At 41.2% G+C, this 24998-nt stretch overlaps 2 protein-coding genes across 2 annotated transcripts; both read left to right on the plus strand.

Annotated features, from left to right (window-relative positions):
• Nucleotides 1-258: 258 nt before the first annotated feature.
• Nucleotides 259-10679, plus strand: LOC101604557 (interferon alpha-4-like). The gene is given in 3 exon segments (XM_045156103.1): nt 259-472; nt 475-935; nt 10599-10679. Coding segments are annotated over 3 exon segments (756 nt in total).
• A 5518-nt stretch (nt 10680-16197) lies between these two features.
• Nucleotides 16198-16776, plus strand: LOC101604262 (interferon omega-1-like). Its single transcript, XM_004658506.2, has one exon. It carries the CDS (start codon nt 16198-16200, stop codon nt 16774-16776), a length of 579 nt encoding a protein of 192 aa, XP_004658563.2.
• The last annotated feature ends 8222 nt before the right edge of the window (nt 16777-24998 follow it).

A 24998-nucleotide genomic window follows, 5' to 3' on the forward strand; every position in this document is an offset into this window, starting at 1 on the left:
GAGAATAAGATATGTAACACAAGTGGAAATAAAGTAAATCTGTGTTAAAAGTTTAATGGAAAGTTTAGAAAATGTGAGGGAGGAAATAAGGAATAGTGGAAGGAACTATGAAAGCAAAATGGTAGAGAAACACAAATAGAGAATGCAAAATGGAAACCAAATAAGGGAAGGACATTCAGACAATGGAACTGGGTACTTTCCCAAAGACCTACGCAGAAAGCACAGTCTTCAGGAACCTAGAGGTGAAGGCTCAGGACCATGTACCCCAGCAGGGCCAGCAGTATTTGCATAGTCCCCCATGTCCTGGCCTTTGCCTTCCTAGAGGCCCTGGTGGTGTTCAGTTACATGTCATGCTGCTTACTGGGCTGTGACCTGCCTCAGTCCCATAGCCAGGGCAACAGAAGAGCCTTGATATTCCTGGGCCAAGTGAGGAAAATATCCCATTTCACCTGCCTAAAAGACGGAAATGACTTTATGAAGCTGTTGTTGGCAAGCAGGTCTAGAAGGCTCAGGTCATCTCTGTCCTCCATGAGGTGAACCAGCAGATCTTGAACCTCTTCTGCAGAAAGGACTTGTCCACTGCTTGGGAACTAATCCTCCTGGACAAATTCTGCACTGGCTCCTATCAACAGCTGAGTGACCTGCAGGCCTGTCTGATGCAGCAGGTGGGGGTGCAAGAGGCTCCTCTGGTATTTCAAGACTCCCTACTTCTTGTGAAGAAATACTTCCAGAGGATCACTGGCTACCTGAAAGAGAAGAGATACAGTACCTGTGCTTGGGAGTTGGTCAGAGCAGAACCGTTGAGAGCCTTGTCTTCCTCAGCCAGCTTACTAGAGAGATTAACAAGTATTACTAGTGAGCCATGGCCCAACATGAAAATAGTTCCCCTGTATCTCACTGCACAATCTCTGTCATTTAAAGGACTAATTTCTGATGTAATTGTGTCACAAATTCTATCATCTTTTGAGATGCTTTTAGGATTTTTAAGTAACATTAGGAGCACACCTTTAGGCATTTTCACCTTACATCCATTCATATATAGATATATTTAAATATTTATTTACTTCTATAGCCATATACTATTTATTATTATTTTATATAAGTATTTTCTTGTGTACCACTGCATTGTGTTTGAAATATGACAGTATGATCCTTATATTTGATTTTTCTAGGTCTGTTCAATAAGTACTTGCTGAAGCAAACATCTTGTATAATGATGTCTTTGATTTATTTTAACTATTTCTAAATTTATTTGAATTGACATTAAAACTTAGAAGTTGTACATATTAATATGGATACCATTTAATGGTAGACATATCAATTCATTGCATAATTATTATTCCCTTTAAGTTTCTGAAATGTGCAAAGTCATTGCTCTGAAATGTATAATGCATTGTGTATACCAACCTTGCCATGCAGTTGTGCAGCAGCACCTCTTGATCCTATGACACAACACATTAATACCCACTGATCAATATTTCTCCATCTCCCCCTAGGCTCCCACTCCTTCTGCCCTCTTATAACTCACTCATTTTATGATCAACCTCTATGAAACAGACTCTTGGAAGACAATTCCCCATATGAGTGAGAGCATTCACCTCTTGTCTTCTCTGACTGACTAATGTCATTCACACTTATTATCTCTCTTTCAGTCCAGGTTGCTGCAAGTGTCAGGTTTTCATTCCTCATAGAGCCAAGAAGTGTTCCAATGTGTATATGCACCACATTTCCGTCATTCATTCACTAGTGCATAGACACTATTTCAAGGTCCTGGCTATTGAAAATAGTGATGTAATAACCATAAGAACACAGATGTCTCTTCTATAGACTGATTTTACCACTTTTAAGATATTTCTAGTGGTGGGATGGGATATGGTAGCCCTGTTTTTAAGGGTGTTTTTAGGGTCCTCTATGCTGTGCATGATAGCTGTACTAATTAATGTTTCTGTCATACATGTGCAAGTGTTCACTTTTCACCACATTCTCTTCATTTCTTGTTATGTTCAATCTTTCTTGGCAATAACTTTTTTTTTAATTAGAAAAGATCTTCTGTACCCCAGGCTGGGCACAAACTCACTTTGTCACCAATTATGACTTAAACTTCTGATATTCCTGCCTCTGTCTGTCATGTGCTAATATTACAGGTGTGAGTCACTAGGGCAGGTTTATGTATTGCTGGAGATCATATCCAGGCCTTCATGCATGTTACACAAAGAACTCTGCCAACTGAATTACATCCCCACCCAGTAATAGCCATTTTTAACCAGACCACCTTTCCATGATTAGTAACATTGAATATTCCTCACGTGCCTCTCAGCCATCTGTATTTCTCCTTTTGAGAAATGTTTTCTTAGCTCTTTTGTTAAGTTTTTTTTTTTTTTTTACTCAGTTTTTAATCAGGTCACTTAAATTTTTGCTTTAACTTTTTGGATCTCCTTATATATTTTAGTCTTCAACACAATTTTAATTCTTTATAGAGAAATTCTAACCTCATTTCACAACTGATTTAAGAATCAATGGCAATCCTACTTGTATACCATTGTCATGTTTCAATTATAAGTAGAAACAGAGAAACTTCCTTTAAACTAAGTTTTATGTTTACCTCACAGTAGAAATGTAAACATAAAAAGTAGATTTTCCATTTCTTTGATTTCTGTAAAACATAACCTTAAGTTAATAACTGCAACAATATATATTGGGTTGAGTAATAATAATAATAATTATGAGAAGAAAAAGGGCTATTGAAATCTTGAATTAGTCAACTCAGAAAATAAGAAGCAGATATCCCCTACATTTGACTGAACATCTAAATACAAGTGCTCATTGCCAAATGGATATTTACATCTGCAGTGTACAATAATGCTATGAACTGAAAGCCCAAAGGAATGAAATGTTGGGTAGGAAAGACTTAGTATTCATTTGTTTGATTTTCAACCTTAAAGTAAAAGAAGAAACAGAGGCATTAGAAGGGTGAAATCCAGGTGATGATATGAGTGTTTTTACAACAAAAATTATTGAGAAGTATCAATTCATTCATGTGAAATGGAGATGGAAATTCTCCTATACACTGGGAAAACAGATGGTCTTGGTCATCATAATGCATGTGTTTTGGTATAATAAATTAGTAGAAATCATATTGAATTAGGAAACAGGATAAAATAAAAAGAAGTTAATGGGAATTTTATGTAGAAAATGACTTGAAGTTTTCATTATGATATGGAGGACAAAAAAAGGGTGGAACTTGGAAAAGGATACAATGTAATTTTTTAATTAGTTATGTATATTGTGTATATACAGCCATAATGATACCATCATTAGTCTTCTCCCTGTCTCCGCCCCCTGTAGATTGTGGGTATTGCATTGTGGGAGTGGCCTTTAGTTATGGGGGTAGAGGCAATGTCTCTGTGCATAATGACCCAACTTATGGCTTTAGCAATCTTTCCATCCCCTCTTCTGCAAATTTCCTGAGCCATATTGAGTTCATTTTAGGTCTATTTCAGTGACTGGAGGTCTTGGGAATGTCTGTGTCTCTGGATATCTGATTTGGTAGGAATTGAGTATTCCTGTGTCTGTCACCTTCACCCTTGTGCTGATACCAGGTTCACCAAGAAAGCATCTCTTGCTCATTACCCCATTAACTCTATGGCTTCAGCTGGTGCCCTGGTGGGGTGCAATGGGCTGATTCTCTCCTCAGGTTTTGGGTCTATCTGAAAAAGAAAAGCAAATTCTCCAATAGAGAGTGATGTCACTGCAAGATATATGGATACCCATTATTATTTTAGAGAGAATTTAATAGGTATAAGCCCTCTTGTAGCACACTATTGGTGGGAGCTTGATATTGGAGAGTGGGCTCATCTTTGGTATGACTCTGACTAGTTTCCCCATTCTAGGTATGGGTTCTGTTCCATTGAGCAGATCCATTAGACAAATCAAGAGCAGTTGGTAACCCACCATGGCTGTGCGCCATTATTGCACTTGTGTGAGCATCACGTCAGGTTGATTGCTGTTGAGTAGCTTAGACCAAAGTTGCTTAGACAGATGTTGGTCATTTTTCCTCAGTCACTCATGTAACACCTTCTTGCACTAGGCAAGCTAACTGTCTTGGGATTGACTCTCTTCCAGTTTCTAGCCAGGTCACTCCATGTTCCATCCCAACAACATATGGTGTCTTTGGCAGTAGGGTCTTACCATTAACCTTTGGTGGGTCATCAAGTACTCTAACAGGATTCCATTTTCTTTTTTTCTTTTCTTTTTTTCTCAATTTTATTAAACACTTTCCATGATTATAAAAAATATCCCATGGTAATACCCTCCCTCCCCCCTTTTCCTCTTTGAAATTCCATTCTCCATCACATTCACTCCCCATCTCAATAAGTCTCTCCTCTATTCAGATGCCATGATCCTTCCCTCCTTTTATGATGGTTTTGTGTAGGTAGTGTCAGGCACTATGAGGTCGTGAATATTGAGGCCAACTTTTTGTCTGGAGGGAGCACGTTGTAAGGAGTCAAACCCTTCTTTTGGCTCTTACAGTCTTTCCACTGCCTCTTCTGCATTAGACCCTGAGCCTTGGAAGGTGTGGTCGAGATGTTACTCAGTACTCTAGTCACTTCTTTCTAGCACCATGATACTTGTTTTCTTTTAAAGTATTTATTTTTATTTATTTATTGAGAGAGAAAAAGAGTGCCTCTAGCCACTGCAAACAAATTCCAGATGCATGCACTACTTTGTGCATCTGGCTGACTTGGGTTCTGGGGAATCAAACTTAGGGCCTTTGGCTTTACAGGCAAATGCCTTAACCGCTAAGCCATCTCTCCAGCCCTAATGTATCATTTTCTTTGGTCTTTTAATTTAAAAAATTAGATGCTAACTTTGGGCATGGTTGCTCAGGGCTTTAATAACACTTGGTAGGTTTAGGTAGGATTATCATTGTGAATTCAAGGCCAGTCTGGACTATATACTGAGTTTCAGGTCAGCTTGGGTTAGAGTGAGTTCCTACCTCAAACAAAATTTAGATACTAACAATTGAACCCAAAGACCTAAACATGGTAAGCAAGTACTTTCCTCCCATGAGGCCAGTCTTTTTATTCTATTCTTTAAAATATTTTACTGTATTTATCTATGAGAGACAGGAGAGAAAGAGAGATAATGGGTGTTCCAGGGTCTCTAACCACTGCAAATAAACTCCAGACACATGTGCTTGTGCACCAGGCTGATATTGGTCCTGGGGAGTCAAACCCATGTCCTTAGGCTTCACAGGCAAGTGCCTACCAAAAAGCCATCTCACCAACCTCAGTTTTTATTTTTTAATAAATATTTTGTTCAATAGGGTTAATGTGGCTGATGTGTAGCTGAATCATATTTAAAGTTTTATTGAGTTTTCTTTTTTTTTGAGGTAGGGTCTCACTCTGGCCCAGGCTGGCCTAGAATTCGCTATGTAGTCTTAAAGTGGACTCAAACTCGTGACTATCCTCCTACCTCTGCCTCCTGAGGGCTGGGACTAAAGTTGTGCACCACCATGCCTGGCACTTTATTGACTTTATATAATAAAATTTTTATTTATATTAATAATTTATATTATTTATAATGTACACTATTTCTGATTAATACCCCAATTGAATGTCAGTAAGCTGCTCTGTAGAGTAAAACCTCACTACATTGGGAAGCAAATGGAATCTGTTATGCTGTCAGAGCTACATTGGTAAAATCAACAAGAAGTTTGGATTAAGTGGAAGAGAGTATGAGAACTCCCATAATCTCTTTCTTATGTAGAAAATTACATTCTTTTCTTTTTTTAAAACATATTTTTAAATTTTTAACTTTATTTGCTTGAGACAGAGAAGAGGCAAATAGAAAGAGAGAGAGAGAGAGAGAATGGGTGCACCAGTGCCTTCAGCCACTGCAAACAAATTCCAGATGCATGTGCCCCTGATGCTTCTGGCTTATGTGGGAACTGGGAAGTCAAACCTACATCCTTTGGCTTCACAGGCAAGTGCCTTAAACATTAAGCAATCTATCCAGCCCCACATTCTTTTCTTGTTTTCAAAGATTTTTTAATTGACTTTTTTATTGACAACATCCATAATTGTAAACAATATCCATGGTGGTAATTCCCTCTCTCCTCCTAGTTTCCCCTTTGAAATATCCATTATATCCCCTCTCCCTCTCTTAATCAGTCTCTCTTTTATTTTGACGTCATGATCTTTTTCTCCTATTATGATGGTCTTGTGTAGGTAGTGTCAGGCACCATGAGATCATGGATATCCAGGCCATTTTGTGTCTGGAGGAGCATGTTATAAGGAGTCCTATCCTTCCTTTGGCTCCTACATTCTTTCTGCCACCTCTTCCACAAAGGACCCTGAGCTTTGGAAGGTGAGATTGAAATATGTCAGTGCGGAGCACTCCTCTGTCACTTCTCAGCACCATGGTGCCTACTGAGTCATTACAAGGTGTGGTGATTTGATTCAGGTGTCCCCATAAACTTAGGTGTTCTGAATGCTAGGTTCCCAACTGATGAAGATTTGGGAATTAACCTCCAGAAGGCATTGTATTGTGGGGAGGGGGGGTTTTGGGCATTATAACCAACTCCCCCTTGCTAGTGTTTGGCATACTGTCCTATTCCTGTTGTCTACCTTATGAGGGCCAGGTGGTGTTGTCTACCCTCTACTTATGCCACCATTTTCCCCTGCCATCATGGACCTTCCCTTTGAACCTATAAGCCAAAATAAACCTCTTTTTCCACAAGCTGCCCTTGGTCGGGTTATTTCTACCAGCAATGTTAACCTGACTGCAACACAAGGTCACTACCACCTGAAAAGAGAAGCTTCTCTAACCAGTAGTGAGAGTAGCATTAATATGTGGGTATGAACATTAAGAGGAGTGCTTACTGGGCAGTTTGGAGTGCATAGTATATACATTTAGCCAGATGCCAGCAGAAGTTAAACCCCTAGGGCTCATGACTACCCCTGTAGTAGGTTTTCAGTATCAGATATGTAGTCCTTCCCATGGGGTGAGCCTCCAATCAAATTAGAGGGTGGTTGGTTTCCCCCATAACAGACATGGCACTATTGTACCTGTTGGCTCATTTGGCTGGCCAAATATAAGGTTTGCAGTATCAACTGTTGAGTATCTTCACTGGTAAATTCTCTCTCTCCCACTGAACTGCATATAGTGTGGCTTTTCCCAGCTTTCTGTCAGCAGCTCTACATTCTTTATATGCTTTCAGAATTAAATTCATTTTTCTTTTATTTCAACTTGTCCAAATTAAATCATGGCTTTCTTTGTTGACTATAGAAATAAAATAAAAGATGTCTTGAAAGCAATGACACAATCCCTTTACACTCAATTTTTACTTCTCTATTTTGGGAATGACTTGAAGATGAAATAGAAAGTGATTCAGACACAAATTTACAATATCATGAATAAGCCATATGGAAACATACATTTTTGCTAACCAAGAATATATATGCTAAAAATAGTTTGGGCAGAAGTATCCTATGGACATGGATAACAGTGCATCCAGAAGTCATAGATAGCTACTAGAAAAATTTCAGTGTCAAGGGTAGAATACCTCCCAGTGGGCTGCTGGGAAGAGAGGCCCCTGATGCCCCCAAAACATTATAGGCCATTGCCAAGGTTCTGAGTTGCCTACCAGAACTAGATAATAAGACCCTATTGCTAAAGATTTGAGCTGCAGTTCACTGAGAAATCAAGCCAGAGCTGTGCTGGAAACTTCCTCTCTGCTGACTAGCTGTCAGAATGCTGGAAAGAGCCTCATAGCCTTTAGTGGGGGAAGGAGTCATCACCAGTGTTAAATAGCAGTGGACCCTGCAAGCATTACAACTGGTCAGCCAGGCTGTGGTGGTTTGATTCAGGTGCCCCCATAAATTTATGTGTTCTGAATGCTACGTCCCCAGCTGGAGGCAATATGGAAATTGGAGTCTCCTGGAGATAATGTATTGTTGGGATGGGTTTATGGGCTTCCCCTTACCAATGTTTGGCACACTCTCCTGCTGCTATTGCCCACCTGATGTTGGTCAGGATGTGATGTCCACCATCTGCTCATTCCATTGTCTTCCCCTACCATCATGGATTTCCCCCTGAGTCTTAAAGCCAAAATAAACCCTCTCCTCCCACAAGCTGCTTTTAGTCGGATGCTTTCTACCAGCAATTAGAAGTTGACTGCAATAGTACAATTGGCAATAGAAGTGGGATCACTGATACTAGAAACTTGACTGTGTGGCTTTTGGCCCTTTGGGACTGATTTGAGGGAGAAATATGAAAGGATTTAAAACCTTGGCCTAAGAGATACCTTGCAGGGCTGTAAGTACAGCTTCATGGACCATTTTGAACAGATTTGAAAGACCTGAATATGTTAAGAACTATGGGCTGTGAAGTTTGGCTTATGAGTGGAAAAAAGAACTTTGTCCAGATTAGGCTAAAGGTAGTTTGTGTGAGAGGTTTGGGATTATGCCTGTGTCCTGAGAACTTGCATGGGGTGGCATTGTGCAGAAATGAACTGGTGTGAGCAGATGGATATGGAATAGAAAGATATGAAATCTTTGGGCCTAAACTGCTGCCTGTTCAGCTACAATTGTTTCAGAGATTACAACCATTGAGATTGGGCCAGCTGATCTGCATTGAGATAACAGGATGATTGCAAACTCTCTTTTGAAGGAGCCTGAATGCTGAAGGAGTGTTCTGTTCTTCAAAGTCAGCTTTTTCTCCCTCTGGATTAAAAAGTTGATAGCCCACCATGGAGCATAACAAATGAAGGAAATAGAGGGTCATTGAATTTGCAGCATGGTTTTATTTTTTGGAAATGTCCATGGACAGCGTAAAGCTGGCTTGTAGAATTACCTGTGTGGAGGCCTGATGGAGTCATGAGGATCAACCATGGGTTACAGTGGAGACCCAGTGGAGATGCCAGGACTATGGAACTGCTGACAAGGAGAGTTGTCGGCACTGGATGAAGTTTTCCAAGAATGTGAGTAACCTAGCTGAAGGAGTAGAATTGGAACTCCAGAGACTCCTCACTGATTAGAATTATCCAACTCAGAGACTTGTCACTGGTTAGGTTTATCAGACTTGAAGCAATAGCATTTGATATTTTCCTTGTTTCAAATCTTGTATAATCTTGTATTGATTCATTTTCCTTGTTATGTGAAATTCCATCTTTTGCAGTGTGAATGTTTATTCTATGCCATTATGCCTTTTCCCTCTTTTTTTTTTTTTTTTTTTTTTGGCATTACACCTCAGTTAAGACTTTGGATTGTGGGTATTAAGTCAGGACAACATGGAGTCACCAAAGACAGGATGGTGACAGACACAAGGAAGTGGGTCATCCATATTACTCAGGAAACTGCCCAGCTATTATCCCTTTCTTGCCTAACAATGCCTCAGGTCTAGGTTTCCTGCCCCCTTATCTTGTGGTCACTGTTTTTGTGTCATGCCCTATCTTCGTTCTCCCCTATAGACACCTGTTTAAAAATTTTTTGTTTTTAAACTTTTCCCTTCCTCACCTTCCAAGCTGACTGTGCTCTGTTGTTGAGAGTGAGTCCCAGCAGCTCATGTTTTTCCTGAATAAAAGCTTCCATCTTTGACTCAGAGTGGTTTCTGTGGTCTTGGTCAGTCCAAAACCTTACACTGGGGATGTCTGAACATCATTGGGATTGATAAAAACTGTGAGAACTTTTAAAGTTGCACTGAATGCATTGCATTTTACACCATGGATGGTAATCAGTTTATGAGGACCAGGGTGGAATGTGATGGCTTGATTCAGGTATCACCCAGAAATTTACTTGTTCTGTAATGCTAGATCTCCAGCTGGTGGCAATTTGGGGATTAGAGTCTCCTGGCCGTGATGGATTGTTGGGATTGGGTTTATGGGCTTCCCCTTGCTAGTGTTCGGTACACTCTCCTGCTGCTATTATTCATCTGATGTTGGCCAGGTGGTGATGTCTACCCTTTGCTCATTCCATTGTTTTCTCCTCCTATCACAGAGTTTCCCCCGTGAGTCTGTAAGCCAAGATAAATCCTTCCCTCCCACAAGTTGCTTTTGGTCACATGTTTTCTACCAGAAATGAGAAGTTTATTGCACCACAGGCCAAATGTGCCAACTGGCATAATAGCAGCATGTCTGTTATGGGGGAAACCAACTGTGTTCTGATTGGACTGGAGGCATGCTCCACAGGAGGGAATACATGCCCAACACTGAAAATCTAGTCAAAAGCCTATGGCTGCAGAGGTCATAAGTCCTAGAGAAGTCACTACTATTGTTGTCTGGCTGAATCCATATATACTACATACAAAACTGCCCTTTAAACTCTTACATTTATGTCCACATGTTAATGCTAGTCTCACTTTCATTGAGAGAAGCTTCTCTGGCTCAACCACCAGCTTTTGCTGTTTTCTATATCTGAAGGGATTGAGTTAAAAATCTATCTTTAAGGATGATCTTTTCCTCTAGTGAACTCACTCAATATTAGTATATTTCTTTCTTGCTTCCCTAAGTCTCTGATATAAAGGTACAGGGGCTTTTCTTCTTGAAAGACATAGGCCAGTTAAGCATAATTAAGAGACTTAATCTTTGCCTTTTTCAGTCCTTCAGTAATGAAATAGAGGAAATGATTCTTTGCCCAGAGATCTCATTCCTCTTCCAGATCCCATTTGAGATCCTGTAACAGCACTGTCTGGGACCCGGTAGGTATACTACATTTTACCTTCTGGGTGGGAATGATTTCCTCTCTCTGCTGACCTGTCTGTCTGTCACCCTATGTTTCTCTAGGGAAGGTAAGATCTGATCTAGGAACAGTTTCATGTCTCTCCAGTAAAAATCACAGAGGCTGCTTAACTGTTGAAAAGTTTAAATATACTGGTCAGGATTATCAGTGTAACTCCCTAAATCTTGTTTTATTTCTTTGCACTCTGACTAAACAGAAGGCTTGTGGATAAAGTATCCATTGCGTGCATCTGAACAGACAACATGCCAGGTATCTGTAGATAGATCAAAGAGGATTTTCTCTCCTCTTATCTCTCTATCCCCAAAGCCCTCTCAAATTCTCAGGGGATGGAGGGCACAATTCAGACAAGGAACCACCCACAACTAGGACAAAGATTAGTCAGGTTTCAGGGGCAGTTGCCTGGATATCAGCTGATAGGTTAGAAACTGATTGAGTTCTCTTTGTTTCTCCTGTCTAGAGGGATTCTCGACACAGAGCAGCTAAGATATCTGGGTCCACACTACATTCCCTAGCCAGCTCAAGATGGTCTCTGAGATAGAAAAAACAGTTTTAACTCAACTCCTATGTATTTACCCAAGAGAAATGAACTCCATGTCCCTACAGAAGAATGCAAATGTTCATTGATCTGTAAAAACTCCAAGCAGTAAAAAAACTACATATCATCTAACAGGAAATGAATAATAAATTCATATTTATTAATTTATTCAACAAAAGGAACAATTTACTTGATACATACAACTTTGATGGCTCATAGAAACATCTTGTTAGGTTAAATAAGCCAGATACAAAAGGCTAGATATTGCTTTCCATGCAATTCTTACAAAGTTAAAAATGTAGTGATATTTGGCTATGGGTATGTTGGCTGCTACTGGGGAAAGAGACAGATGATGTAATGACATTAAAAAATACCTTGGGGATGGATTGTTGATGATTTTCATAGTGACTACAGGACTAGGTATCCTTGGGGAAATTCAACAGTGCATTTAAAATGGGTAATTTTCACTATATGTAAATTATGCTCCCAAATCTAATTGTTTCATGTTACAGAAATAAGGAAAAATTTGACTTAAACTGGTCTTTGTTGGTATATTCTAGTACTTTTTATTCACAGTCCATCAGCATTTTATTCATAGACAAACACCAGGACTATGGTGCTCAGGGCCAGCCATCCAGGTGAAGATAGTCATGGGATAAAGAGCACATAAACATCTGTGTTTTTGGTAAGAAGCTGGAACTAATAATACAGCTTGGGAATCTCCACCAAAAGTGGTAGAGACTATGGAGTAGATAAAAGTGTGCTCTCCTCAGTGCCACCTCTCACTAAGCAAAGCAGGAAACCCTTAGTTAAAGCTGAATCAATGAAGAGCTCCCATTTTTAAAAGTTCAGTGCTGGAGAGATGGCCTAGCTGTTAAGGCACTTGCCTGCAAAGCCTAAGGACCCATGTTTGACTCTCCAGATCCCAAGAAAGCCCAACAAACAAAAGTGATGCAAGTGCAAGGTCGCACATGCCCACTAGGTGGCGAAAGCATCTGGAGTTTGGTTGCAGCTGCTGAGGCCCTAGTGTGCCAATTCTCTTTCTTTCTCTAAAATAAAAGTGCAACTGTTCCATCAAATCCAATAGCCAGTGGTAACTTCAATGAACTTAAAAATATATCTTCTGTACATTGCTATTGCCAGTTTCACCATATCTCATTTTCAATGTGGTTCAGTCTTGAATCTCCATAGCACTGGACATGGGAATTTACACCATGTTCAATATTTGCTTTGGTGGTTCAATGTTGCAAAAAGCATGCCTTCATAATAGGGACACCTGTGCAATATGACCCCTGTTGTTTCATTCTAAATCACTATTAATGTTCCCTCTCCACTATTCCACTCCTCTTTATCATCTACAGAGAACAAGCTTTGGTGTGCTCTACTGACAGGACACCTGGAGCAGCATAGTGTCTTTCCAAAGGCAGAACAGAGAAGAAGAGACAATGCCAGATGGTCTTAACTCACTTCACAATAGCTGGAAAAATAGGGGCACTTTTCCTGGGTGAGGTGCCCAGGCAGAGCTCGGCCCAGAGCCACCCTGGCTCTTCCCTGCTGTGTGGTTTCTCACTTTATGGCTCCTCCTTTCCTTTGCAGCTAAACCTGCTATTTCTTTGACACTTTCATCAGGAATGGCTTTGAGTATTACTGCACCATCCCCACAGGAAAAACATTGACCACATAAGGCAGGACCATTACTTGCCCCATAGTGTGTTGATACCCACGGATTCAGATGGGAAAATGGTTGCTAACATCTAAAGACACCCCTTTTCCAACTGCTGTGGGATCAAACTATCTTTGGTAAAATTTTTAAAAAATGAATTTAGCTCTTTCTTCAAGCATCCCCATATACACTCTTGTTCAGACAGAAGCACAGCTCTCCACTGTCATCCTCAGTGACCAGCAGAATTTCCTTAATGTTTTAAGGGCTTTGGTTCAGACAAGCCTAGGATTTATGGCTTGAACACTAAAAAGAATTTCTGGACTAGCTTCTATAAAGCAGAACTGGAGTTTATTAAAGATATGTTAGTATTGATTTTAAGCATGAGATTTGAGAGGTGTACCCCAGAGCATGGTTGTGAAACAATGACCACAGCTTGATCTTTAAATATTAGGGAAGAAAAAAAGCCTGCATAGGCCAGAGCTTGAGCAGCTAGGACAAGTAAGAGACCCCCAAGGGGAATGACCCTCAGAGCACACTGAGGGAGAAAACAACGTGGGTTCCATTTCCCAGTAGCCACAAAAAGCCAAATGTGCAAGGTAGGGCATGCACCTGGAGTTCCTCTGCGGGGGAAAGAGGCCCTGGTGCACCCATTCTCATTCTCTCCCTCTCTCCTTTAAAATTATAACATATAGGGCTGGAGAGATGGCTTAGCGGTAAAGGGACTTGTCTTCCAAGCCTAAGGACCCAGGTTTGGTTTTCTAGGCCCTGCGTTAGCCAGATGCACAAGGGGGAGCACACGTCTGTACTTCATTTGCAGTGGGTGGAGGCCCTGGTACACCCATTCTCTCTGTCTCTCTTTCTGTCTCTAATAATAAATAAAATAAATAAAGAAAAATAATAAATAAAAATAAATAAATATTTTTTAAAAGTCATAAAAAATAAAAATATAAAAAATAAATCAAATGGTGTATTTAGAAGACACTAAGACTAGGCTGTCCTGAGAGACCAGGGGACAAGCTTCATTGGAGACTTCCAGAAGAACTGTTGAGACAGAACCACAGGATTTAAATTTACTTGTATTTATGCCATTGGGGTTTAATCGAACATATTTAATGGGCATATTAACATATCTAGTTCAGAACATTACTCACCATTTTGTCTTCACATATTCTGGTTTATACTTGCCTTACTTCTTCTATTCCACTTAAGGTCTTAATTTTTTTTTTTTATTTTTACTTTTGGTTTTTGAGGTAGGGTCTCACTCTCTAGTCTAGGCTGGCCTGGAATTCACTACGTAGTCTCAGGGTGGCCTCGAACTCATGGTGACAGGTATTGAATTTTCACTTATTAAATCTTCAGAAAGGTTGTCATTTACTTCTTTCATTTCTTCTTAAACCTCCAGGAAAAAATTCGGGTTAATTGTTAAACTCTCCTCTTCCACTCCACATTAGCTTGTGATACAGCTGTTTCCTGTTCCGTCTTGGTTTCTAGTTGTACATTTACCCTGTAGTATACTACAGGTATACACCACCAGTTGAAACCAAAGACGGACTGAAAGTGCCACCTACTTGGTTAAAAATAGCCCATATCGAAAAGCTCCCATGGGGTGGGGGGGGGGGAGGGAATTAACACGGGATTTTTTTATAATCATGGAAAATGCTAATAAAATTTTTTTTAAAAAGAATGGAAAAAAAAAAGAAAAAAGAAAAGCTCCCTTCACCCGACAAAGTAACGAACGTTTTTGTTCTAGTGACCTAATCAGTAGCTTTGGTAAGAATAAAACAGAAAGCAAGATCCAGTTTCTCTTAGGGACTTGGCAAACATTTAAAGATGATGTGCGCCACCTACTGGCAATGGCTTGCAATGACAGAGTCCATATCTGGTGCTCAAACTTCTGTTCAGAATCTGACTCCTTGCGGAAGACTTTTCTCTAAAGCTAAAGCCGGCTCTTTATTTCATTTGCTTAGAAAACCAAAGAGCATAAAGAAATACTAAGTTAAAGTTGAAAGAGTCAAATCGGGCAGTGTGGAAGGATAAGAGAAATGCTCAAAGTATTGACAGAAACAGTAGTGGGTACCAGGGAGATAGAATGTCGATGGGAAGCATGAGTCCAACAGTTCAAATGATTTCCATGAGAGCGGGAAAGGAGAAAGAGAGAGAAAGAGAGAGAAGGGGGGGGAGGGAGAGGGAGGGAGGGAGGGAGAGAGAGAGAGAAAGCGATCAAAGTAGATGTGGACAGTGCAGACTACCGTGCTACCTGAAATAAAAATTGGCTCTGGGGTTGTTTACACAAAGAGTGAGTATGCTCCCTTCAATAAGCGCTTATCTTGTCTATTTACTGAACCGCAGAACTCACTATGTGAGAAAGGAACAAATAATTTTGGCTTACAAAATTCTTTAAGCCCTAGTCAAAGGAAAAAGCTTACAGAAGCTGGTCACCTCTGTTGATCCAGACACTGTGTGGGCACACACACACACAAACACACACACACACACACACACACACACACACACACACACACAGTATTCACCTTTCATGGACACTATCAGTCTAAACTCACATGCTGCTCTCAACATTTCTGTGGTCACTTCATCACTTCCAAGTTCTACCTATGTGTATGTGGTGTGTGTGTGTGTGCATGGAGGCCAGAGGCTGATGGACATGTGTGGTGTGTGTGTGTGTGTGTGTGTGTGTGTGTGTGTGTGTATGGAGGCCAGAGGCTGATGGACATGTGTGTGGTGTGTGTGTGCATGGAGGCCAGAGGCTGATGGACATGTGTGTGGTGTGTGTGTGTGTGCATGGAGGCCAGAGGCTGATGGCTGGTGTCTTATGCTTTTGCTCCCCATCTTTTTCTTTGAGATAACTTCTCTCACTGAACCCACAGCTCACGTGTTCAGCTAGTCTAGCTAATCAGAAAGCTTTAGGGATGCCCTGTATCTGCCCCTTATCACTGGGATATAGGCCTTAGGAGATCCATCAAGAGAGTTCTTCTAGAAGCAGGAGCCTGAGTCATCAATGATGGGGCCAGAAGGCAGGGACAGCTGCTCTACCGCCAAGGGCTGCATGGGAACTCTTTCTCCCAGAATCCAGGGTACCTAAAGCTGAAGCAGAAAGTAAAACTGAAGAAATTGTTCAGAAAATTAAAATTCTCTGCACACTATTTAAGAGCCATGCATGCACAGCGTGTCTTCAGAGAACCTCAGCTCCCAGCTTTACCCAGCACCCACCTCAGCCAGGCCAGCAGCACCCTCATTTCCCCATGGCTCTCTTGCGCCCTCTATTGGCCACCCTAGTGGTGTGCAGCTGTAGCTCTGTTAGCTGTCTGGGCTGTGACCTGCCCCAGAACTCTGCCCTGCTTAGCAGAAGGACCTTTGACCTTCTGGACCAAATGAGGAGAATCTCCCCTTTCCTGTGTCTGAAGGACAGAAGGGGCTTTCGACTCCCCCGGGAGATGGTGGACGGCGGTCTGTCGCACAAGGTCCAGGCCATGTCTGTCGTCCATGAGATGCTGCAGCAGACCCTCAGCCTCTTCCACACAGAGCGCTCTTCTGCTCCCTGGAGCGCCCCCCTCCTGCGTGAACTCCTCACTGAGATCCACCAGCAGCTGGAGCTCCTGGACACCTGCTTGGAGCAGGTGATAGTGGAGGAAACATCTGCCCTGATAGCTGAGGATCCCAGTGTGGCCTTAAGGAAGTACTTCCAGAGAATCCTGCTCTACCTGGAAGAAAAGAAATACGATGACTGTGCCTGGGAAATTGTCCCAGTGGAGGTCCTGAGAGCCGTCTCTTCAGTGGCCAAGCTGCAAGAAAGGTTGAGTCAGGATAATCATTCTCACTGACCCATCTAATACGTCAACTACGCACATGTACCTAGATATTTCAGAAGGCTTTTATTTCAAGTTTATCTAAGTAATGGTTAAATAAATTCAGGTAATACTTTGCTAGTGTATTAAACAAGTGAATGTTGAAAATTCTTATTTATAGGGGAATCAGTCTTTTTCCCCTCCTTTTTCTGTTTTTAAATGTAGCTTTGGCAGCCCTCAAATGAGAAGAAAAGAATCAAAGAAATACAGATGAAGCTTACAAAAGGAAGAATAGGACCTTGTACAAAACAGAGATGATAAATACCAATCAAAGTTCCAGATGAATTTTCCTGGTATATGGAGGGAAGGGGTCTTTTACCCAGCCTGGTCCATAACTTCCATGTGAGCTGCCCTGGAATGTAAGCACAGGTGTCTGCTCGGTGATGGAGGAGTGGCGAGTCTGCCAGTGCTTGAGCTGAGTGTGCTTACTTTCATGGACACGAACCACAGTTTATCATCTAAGCCCTCCCCTGGATAGTGCAAGCCTCTGTAGACGCCAGAGTTGCCAACTAGTTATACCTGAATGATTCTGCTACTGTGATTGCCAACTAGGAAGAGAGAAAGATGCCTTATGCACCCTGCACCAGCTTCTGCCCAAATACTATACAAGGCACTCAAGAAAGCAGCATTATTGGTGAGAACAAGAAGAATTAAGCTGGGCATAGTGGCACGTGCCTTTAGTCCCAGCACTTGGGAGGCTGAGGTAGGAGGATCACTGTGAGTTGGAGGCCAGCCTGAGACTACATAGTGAGTCACAGGTCAGTCTGGGCTAGATCCAGACCCTACCTCAAAAAAAACAAAAAGGAGAAGGAGGAGGAGGAGGAGGAGGAGGAGGAGAAGAAGAAGACGAAGAAGAAGAAGAGGAGGAGGAGGAGGAAGAAGAAGAAGAAGAAGAAGGGGAGGAGGAAGAAGAAGAATTATAATATGAGGAATGTGTTATTCACATATCTCTTTGCTGAAAACTCAAATGATAGGCTGGCTCCTTGAAGGGCCATCACTGTATCTAGTAACATCTGAAAGAGAAAAGTGAGATCTGATTTGACTAGTCAATGTTATGGTACTAATTGATGGAAATTTCATTCACTAAATAAGCCAGGAGTCTATATTTACTTAAAATGTGCAACTCTTCACAATGAATTTCACCATCTACAATTTTTTAAAAAAATTACAATATTTATGGAAGGTATCAAAATAGGCTATAGACTCGGAAAAGTAAAGATAACAAGTATATAGCAAAATGACTCTGAGAAAGTCAATTCTCTCCCACCATGTTGTGACTAGATAATGTAAAAATAAAGAAATGTTCACCAGTATTGTTGTGTTATGATGGTTCAACTTGGTTGTCATTTGACAGGATTAAAATCACAATGGAAACAAATCACATATTGATGAGGGATTTTGTACATTAGATTAGTTAAGGAGGGGGTGACTCATATCAAATGTGGCCAACACTATTGAATGGGCTGAGGAACTGGACTACATAAAAAGGTAAAAGCTAGCTGGGTGCCAGTGTTAATGGTTCCCTGCTTCCTGATTGCAGATGCAATGTAACCAGATACCTCTCACCTCCCATCACTATGCTGTCCCTCACGTGACAGACTATACCTTCAAACTGAACTGGAACAAACCCTTCTCTCGTTAAGTTGTTTTTGACACGTCTTGTCACAGCAATAACAAAAGTACTACCAAAAATTGGTATCAGAAGTGACACCACTGCTGTGATGTACCTGACCTGTTCAGAGGCTTTCAGAGCTAGTGTGTAAGAGGCATGTGGGAGTTTAATGGACAATTCTGGTCAGAGTTTGGAAAGTAGACACCAGAAGAAATTGTGACTGTGGAATCCTGGCTCATAAAGTTTAAGAGAGGAACAAGGACTCTACCAAGAACTGGGCTGCAGGGAGTTTATGTGATATTCTGGCAAAGAACCTGGCTCCATGTTCCCAAATCCTGAAAGTTTTAATACATTTTAATTCAAAAGTAAAAGGGTAGTGCCTTTGGTTGAGGAAATATCAAGATATGACTGCTCTGACTGGTGCTGAGGAAGCAGCAGTGGTTGTAAATAGCTCAACACGATTAGACAGCAAACCCCTGAGCAGTACTGAGATGAGAGGAAAGGCATCCAGAGGACAAGACTCCCCCCACCAAAGCCTTGGAACTTGTGACAATCCTACTGGGAAAAAAAAGAGTGTAAACTGAAAGGGTTCCTGTTTCAAACACAACTGCTTAGGGAAACATTTCACTAATGTCACCCTTGAAGGGTGACAGAGGCCCCTGCACCACACTGTGCCGCCTGATTTCTTATAGGTGAGGGCTGTATCAGACCTCGTCTAGCTAAGCTAAAGGTAGAGAGGAGCTTTGTAACACTGCAACTCTAAAATGATTTCAAACCAAAAGTTAAATACTATTATTAAAAACCAGAGATAAAATTTTTTAATACTTTATTTACTTATTTGGGAGAGAGAAAGAGGGAGGAAAAGAGGGGGGGAGAGAAAGAAAAAGGAAGGAAGGAAGGAAGGAAGGAAGGAAGGAAGGAAGGAAGGAAGAAAGAAAGAAAGAAAGAAAGAAAGAAAGAAAGAAAGAAAGAAAGAAAGAAAAGGCATGCCAGGATCCTGGGGATTCAAACCTTTGTCCCTTGGCTTTGTAGGCAAGCACCTTAACTGCTAAGCCATTTCTCCAGCCCTAAAATTTTTAATATATATATTTTATTGATGAAAATGATACATAAAGGGCTGGAGAGATGGCTTAGCAGTTAAGGTATATGCCTGTGAAGCCTAAGGACTCAGGCTCGATTCTCCAGGTCCCATGTAAGCCAGATGCACATGGTGGCGTATGTATCTGGAGTTCGTTTGCAGTGGCTGGAGGCCCTGGCACACCCATTCTCACTCTGTCTCTCTATCTCTGTCTCTCTTCCTCTGTCTGTCTCAAATAAATAAATAATATTGATAAATAAAATGTCTTTTAAAATAGAAAATAAAATGATTCATCAAAATTTGTTCCTCAAGAAATGGCATTCCATCCCCTAATTAACAAATTAGAAGATATCTATGTCTGTTACACTCTGGCATGTAAGTTTCTGACAAATATTCTCCATGGCCAAACTTTATTCAGGCTTTCCTGAGCCTTCATGGGAAGTAGGCCTTGTCTTTGGGTCCAGTCTTTGCTAGCAAGACCTTAAATGTCTTGGTGCACCTCTCAAGGGATGTCAAATGAGAGCCCAATATCTGTAAGACCCTGACAACCCAAAGAAACCCACAATGCATGGGGATTTGAGAGTCCAGAGGTAAACTAGCATGCACAGACAGCACCCTGTTTGTACCTGGACAGAAAGGCTCCACCGCACTGGCATAGTAGCATTCAGGGGCCAACTCAGGATCTGTGAGCAACGAATGAAACAGCAGGAAACACGTGGGAGTAGATCAAATGGAAAAGAGAAGAAAAGAAGGAAAAGAAGAGGAGAAGGCTGGAGAGATTGTTCAGTGGTTAAGGCACTTGCCTTCAAGGCCTAATGGCCCAGGTTTGATTCTCCTGTACCCACATAAGCCAGATGAACAAAGTGGCTCATGCATCTGGAGTTCATTTGCAGTGGCTAGAGGCCCTGGCATGCTCATCCACTCTATCTACCCCCTCTCTTAAATAATAAATAAAGAAAAAGGAGAACTGCGGCTGCATGGGACATGGGTATCAATTATTCTGCCCAGTGAAGTGTTTGATCTTTTGAAGTGTATTTGGCTCTAGACAGATGTCATGTGTTGTATGCATTCTCTGCATCACACACCCATCGAATGTATACAAACTTCTTTTATTTTCAGTCATCATATATCAAACCAGGTACATGAAAATTCACCTTCCTTGTTTGCAATTATGTTGGCACTCAGCGTCCTGCTGTGTGGATTGAAAGGCTTGACTATAAAAAAAAAAAAAAAAAAGCCAGTGGGAGTGGAGACACTACTGAATGGTTGACTGTTTTTTTTCTGGAAGTTTTGGTATAAATCAATACCATATTATTATGTTCACCATTGATTTAAAGCATGATGCAATTAAGTTGGGCAACTTTTACTTACAGATCTTAAAAATAAAGCTAGCTGCTGAGTTCCAGTTTCTTATTAGGCAAAATAGACAACTTTAAAAAAATGCTTCCTCACACTACTCCCTTATTATGAAGGAAATAAGGCCTGCTGTGTTCATTGGTATTGCAACACTCTAAACTCATGTCCTATCACATGACAGCTGGTTCAGAGAACATTTCATTTCCTGGTGCAGCTCCATAGGAGAAATATCTTGTATGTTTCTGTGAACTGGTCTATGTTTTATGATTTAAAAAATCTCACATGGATCACTAACCAGCAAGTCATCATAGTGCCCCTTTAAAATAAGTGTAAGAAGGGCTGGAGAGATGGCTTAGCGGTTAAGCGCTTGCCTGTGAAGCCTAAGGGCCCCGGTTCAAGGCTTGATTCCCCAGGTCCCACGTTAGCCAGATGCACAAGGGGGCGCACGCGTCTGGAGTTCGTTTGCAGAGGCTGGAAGCTCTGGCACGCCCATTCTCTCTCTCTTCCTCTATCTGTCTTTCTCTCTGTGTCTGTTGCTCTCAAATAAATAAATTAATTTAAAAAAATAAGTGTAAGAAAAGGATCTCTGAATTATGCTGTACACAAGAAAATAAGAAGCAAATAGCACACATACAAGTATACACACACAAGGGAATAATTAGTCAAAGCAGGTGAAAATTCAATACAAATAATGACTATCCAATGAGCTATAGAAAATTGTGTTGAATATTTACAGCAAAAAGAAATTCAACAATTATCTCAAAAATTCGTAATACAAAATAGTCTGCAACTCAGACTGTGGATTTTTGCCTTGAGATGACAGTTTGCTTGGTAGTATGTGTGAAGAAAATTAAAAAGGGAGGGGGGAAGAAAAGAAAATTAAAAGGAGTTACCAACTAAAAGTCTCCATCTGACTATGACTGTAGGATACCAATAACGACTGCGTCTTCAGTAGTTGCAGTGAAATTGAGGTCCTGACACACAAGATTCAGTGTCTTCAAGAAAAATAACACCAAAGATGTTCACAGTGTTGGGAGTGGAAATTATCAATATGGCCATTCTCTTTGATGCGAAAGTGATCATGTGCTATTTTCTTCCGTTTCAGTGATGAAATGAAGTCCTAGAAATGCTTTAGTGTCAAGAAAGTTTTACCCTTAAAACAATGTGGTGAGGTTTGACACGCCCACATTATTTCTCTATAGTTTCCTCATCATCTCTTAAAAAAATAAGCAGCCGGGCGTGGTGGCGCACGCCTTTAATCCCAGCACTCGGGAGGCAGAGGTAGGAGGATCGCTGAGCGTTAGAGGCCACCCTGAAACTACATAGTGGATTCCAGGTCAGCATGAGCCAGAGTGAGACCCTACCTTGAAAAACCAAAAAAAAAAAAAAAAAGACTGGCAGTACCCCCAGCGTGCAGATGGAAGCAGCACTCTTGCTCATCTCACCAGTTCCTTTGTGGTTTCACCTAGGCCCTTGCCTTGGAAGCTTTTTTTTTTTCTCCTCAAGAGGGTCTCAATACATGATGCATCTATACAAAACATGTTAATAAAAAAAAAATCACAGACTGGCAGTACCGCCAGTGTGCAGATGGGGGCGCCATCGCCGCTCTCCTCCGTCCACTAGGGCTCCGCGGGGCTCCCAGCTAACCTCTGTAGCCTCCCAGCTCATCTTCTGCAAAGCTCGACTTCCGCCAAGGCCCAGCGCCCTTGCCCCCCAAGCACCCCAAATCCTGGCTGAAAATCCCCCCCGGGACGTGGTCTCGACCTCACAACCTAACAGCCCTGTCCTCCGCGCACGCGCATCCGCGTCCCTGGAGGTTCTGCGCGAAAATCCAGCGCTGCGCGCACGCCCGCGTTCCCAGGCAGGCTTCGGGCGCCCTGCTCAGAGCCATGGCTGAGCCACAGCTTTCTGCGGAGCAGTCCCAGACTCGGTCTGATGCACTATTTAAGCAGCTCACAATTGATGACCCAAGACCCGATCGCTTTGGGCAGATGCAGAAACCACCAGAACCTGGCGATTTTGAATCAGCAAAGCCTCCAGCTTTCTCTAAGCAGAGCTGCGATCGCGCGCCCCCTGCCTGCCGCCGACGGAACCGCTGAAGTTCACATGGGTCCCCAGGTACTTGCTTCTGCCAGGAGGGATGCTCTGCTCAACCCCGCCTGCTCACTTGGCTGGGGCAGGCCTGAGAGTCTGGATCTGAAAGACAGGGAAACCTTGCAACTTCTGGTACAGCTGAGAATGATCTCCTCGTTTAAATGCCTGCAGGACAGAAACGACTTTAAATGTCCTTGGACAAAAAGAAATAGAATAGCATCCAGGTGGAAAAGATACAAGCCACCTGTTTCTTCCAGCTCATCCTCCAGCAGATCTTCAACTTCTTCTCTGTAGTGGCAGCCCTGCTCCTCTGGACGAGGTGGCCCACGTAATACTTCTCCATAATCTCGAACAGGTACTGCAACAGGGGGTCCATGAAGAAAATGGATTTTCTCCCCAATTGGCAGTTGCTGTGCACAAGTATTTCTGAAGAATCATCCACTATCTGAGAGATAAATAATTCACCACTTGTTCCTGGGAGGCGGTCAGAGGAGAAGTTGAAATGGCCTTGTCCTCACTCCCAGTGCTTCCTGCAGAATTGGCTGGGAGGGCAGAAAGCTTCTCCTGGGATTCTCTCTCAGTGATGACACAGGAAGGTTGCCTTAGGTCAAAGTACAAGCAACACCTTAGATGTCTGCACTTGATGAAACCAGAATACACACACACACACACACACTATGATTATTAAATGATGATGTGCAATTCCGTGAGGAAGGTTGTAAACTAACACTTGTCAGAGCATCATGCAATTTCCAAAATCAAGTTATGGCTTAACACTTGCTATCTGGTTTGAATTTCTTGAAGAGAAAAATTGTGATTTCCAAAGTTTGACATGTAGTTTTTCATGGCCATGGTTCTTCAACGTCATGCTTATAATAGTCACTTGTGAATTGAATTGAGGCAAGCTTTAGTACCCAAGGGACCAAAGACCTTGTAACTGGACAACTCGGTGATGTAAGTAGCTGTGGGCCCTTGCCCTTAGCTGTCTGTCAGTGTGCTTGTAGGGCACATGTCCCCTCTGATTGTGCTTCCTGACAGTGCTAGGCTTCCTTGCCCTAGAGGCTTGCCCACATTTCCCCCTGCTTCTCCTCATAGCAGTGAACATGCCTTTCATAGATTAATGGTAATTATTGGATGTCAGTGTTCTTCCCAATGGAAATCCAAGTTACAAGGGAGAAAAGACCATGGTAGTTATGTTTATTTCCATAGCCTGAGGACATATATTAAAGGCCATTTTTCTTATGATGAAAGTATCTTTTAAGGGGAAACCAATTTCATCATTTCCTTTCCAATCAAGTTTAATTATCAGACATCAGACATCTTATTGAAGAATAAACACAGATGATAAGATTTTAAAAGAGAATCTTTACTGACCAAAGCAAAAATAGAACTTACTGTACAGTGTGGGTATATTTTCCATATTTTACCACAATATAAAGTACACACCAAAAAAATAAATAAATAAAAATTTAAAAAGTACACACCACATATTTGAACAAGAAATAGTTATATCTTCAAATGTATATATATATATATAATATAATTTATGTATATATATTCTATATAATTTATATATAATATAAATTATATATAATATATATGTTATATATATACATATTTATATATATTACTTGTAAGGAAAGCAAAAGGATGATGGCAAAAGTGGCCATACAAAAATGAAATTTCTTACAATGGGAACCATTTGACTCATATAAGATGTGGATTGGCACTCCTACTACATTGGGAGAGTATATGATGGTATTAACATTAGTGAGAAGTGATAGAATTAATAAGGATAAATGATATTGGAATCATAAATAATAGAACTTAATGACTCTGAAAGGAAGAAGAAAATAGGCTGGAATATAGAAGTCATGGTTGACTCTAAGTTCTGCACACAAATTCTCTTTCTTTCAATATTGCTTTTTGATAAATTTTGAGTAACAGACCAATGTAGATTTTTGGGGGGATTCTCATTTGAACTTATAATACCTTTAATTTCAATTATTTCTATTTTCTGCTTAAAAACACTTTTGAGGGGGGAGCTGGGTGTGGTGG

Source organism: Jaculus jaculus, chromosome 1, assembly GCF_020740685.1.
Source record: "Jaculus jaculus isolate mJacJac1 chromosome 1, mJacJac1.mat.Y.cur, whole genome shotgun sequence".
Classification (NCBI taxonomy): Eukaryota; Metazoa; Chordata; class Mammalia; order Rodentia; family Dipodidae; genus Jaculus; species Jaculus jaculus.

Excerpts from the sequence above, each read along its gene's own strand:
- LOC101604262 (XM_004658506.2), top strand. The coding sequence starts at position 16,198 with ATGGCTCTCTTGCGCCCTCTATTGGCCACCCTAGTGGTGTGCAGCTGT.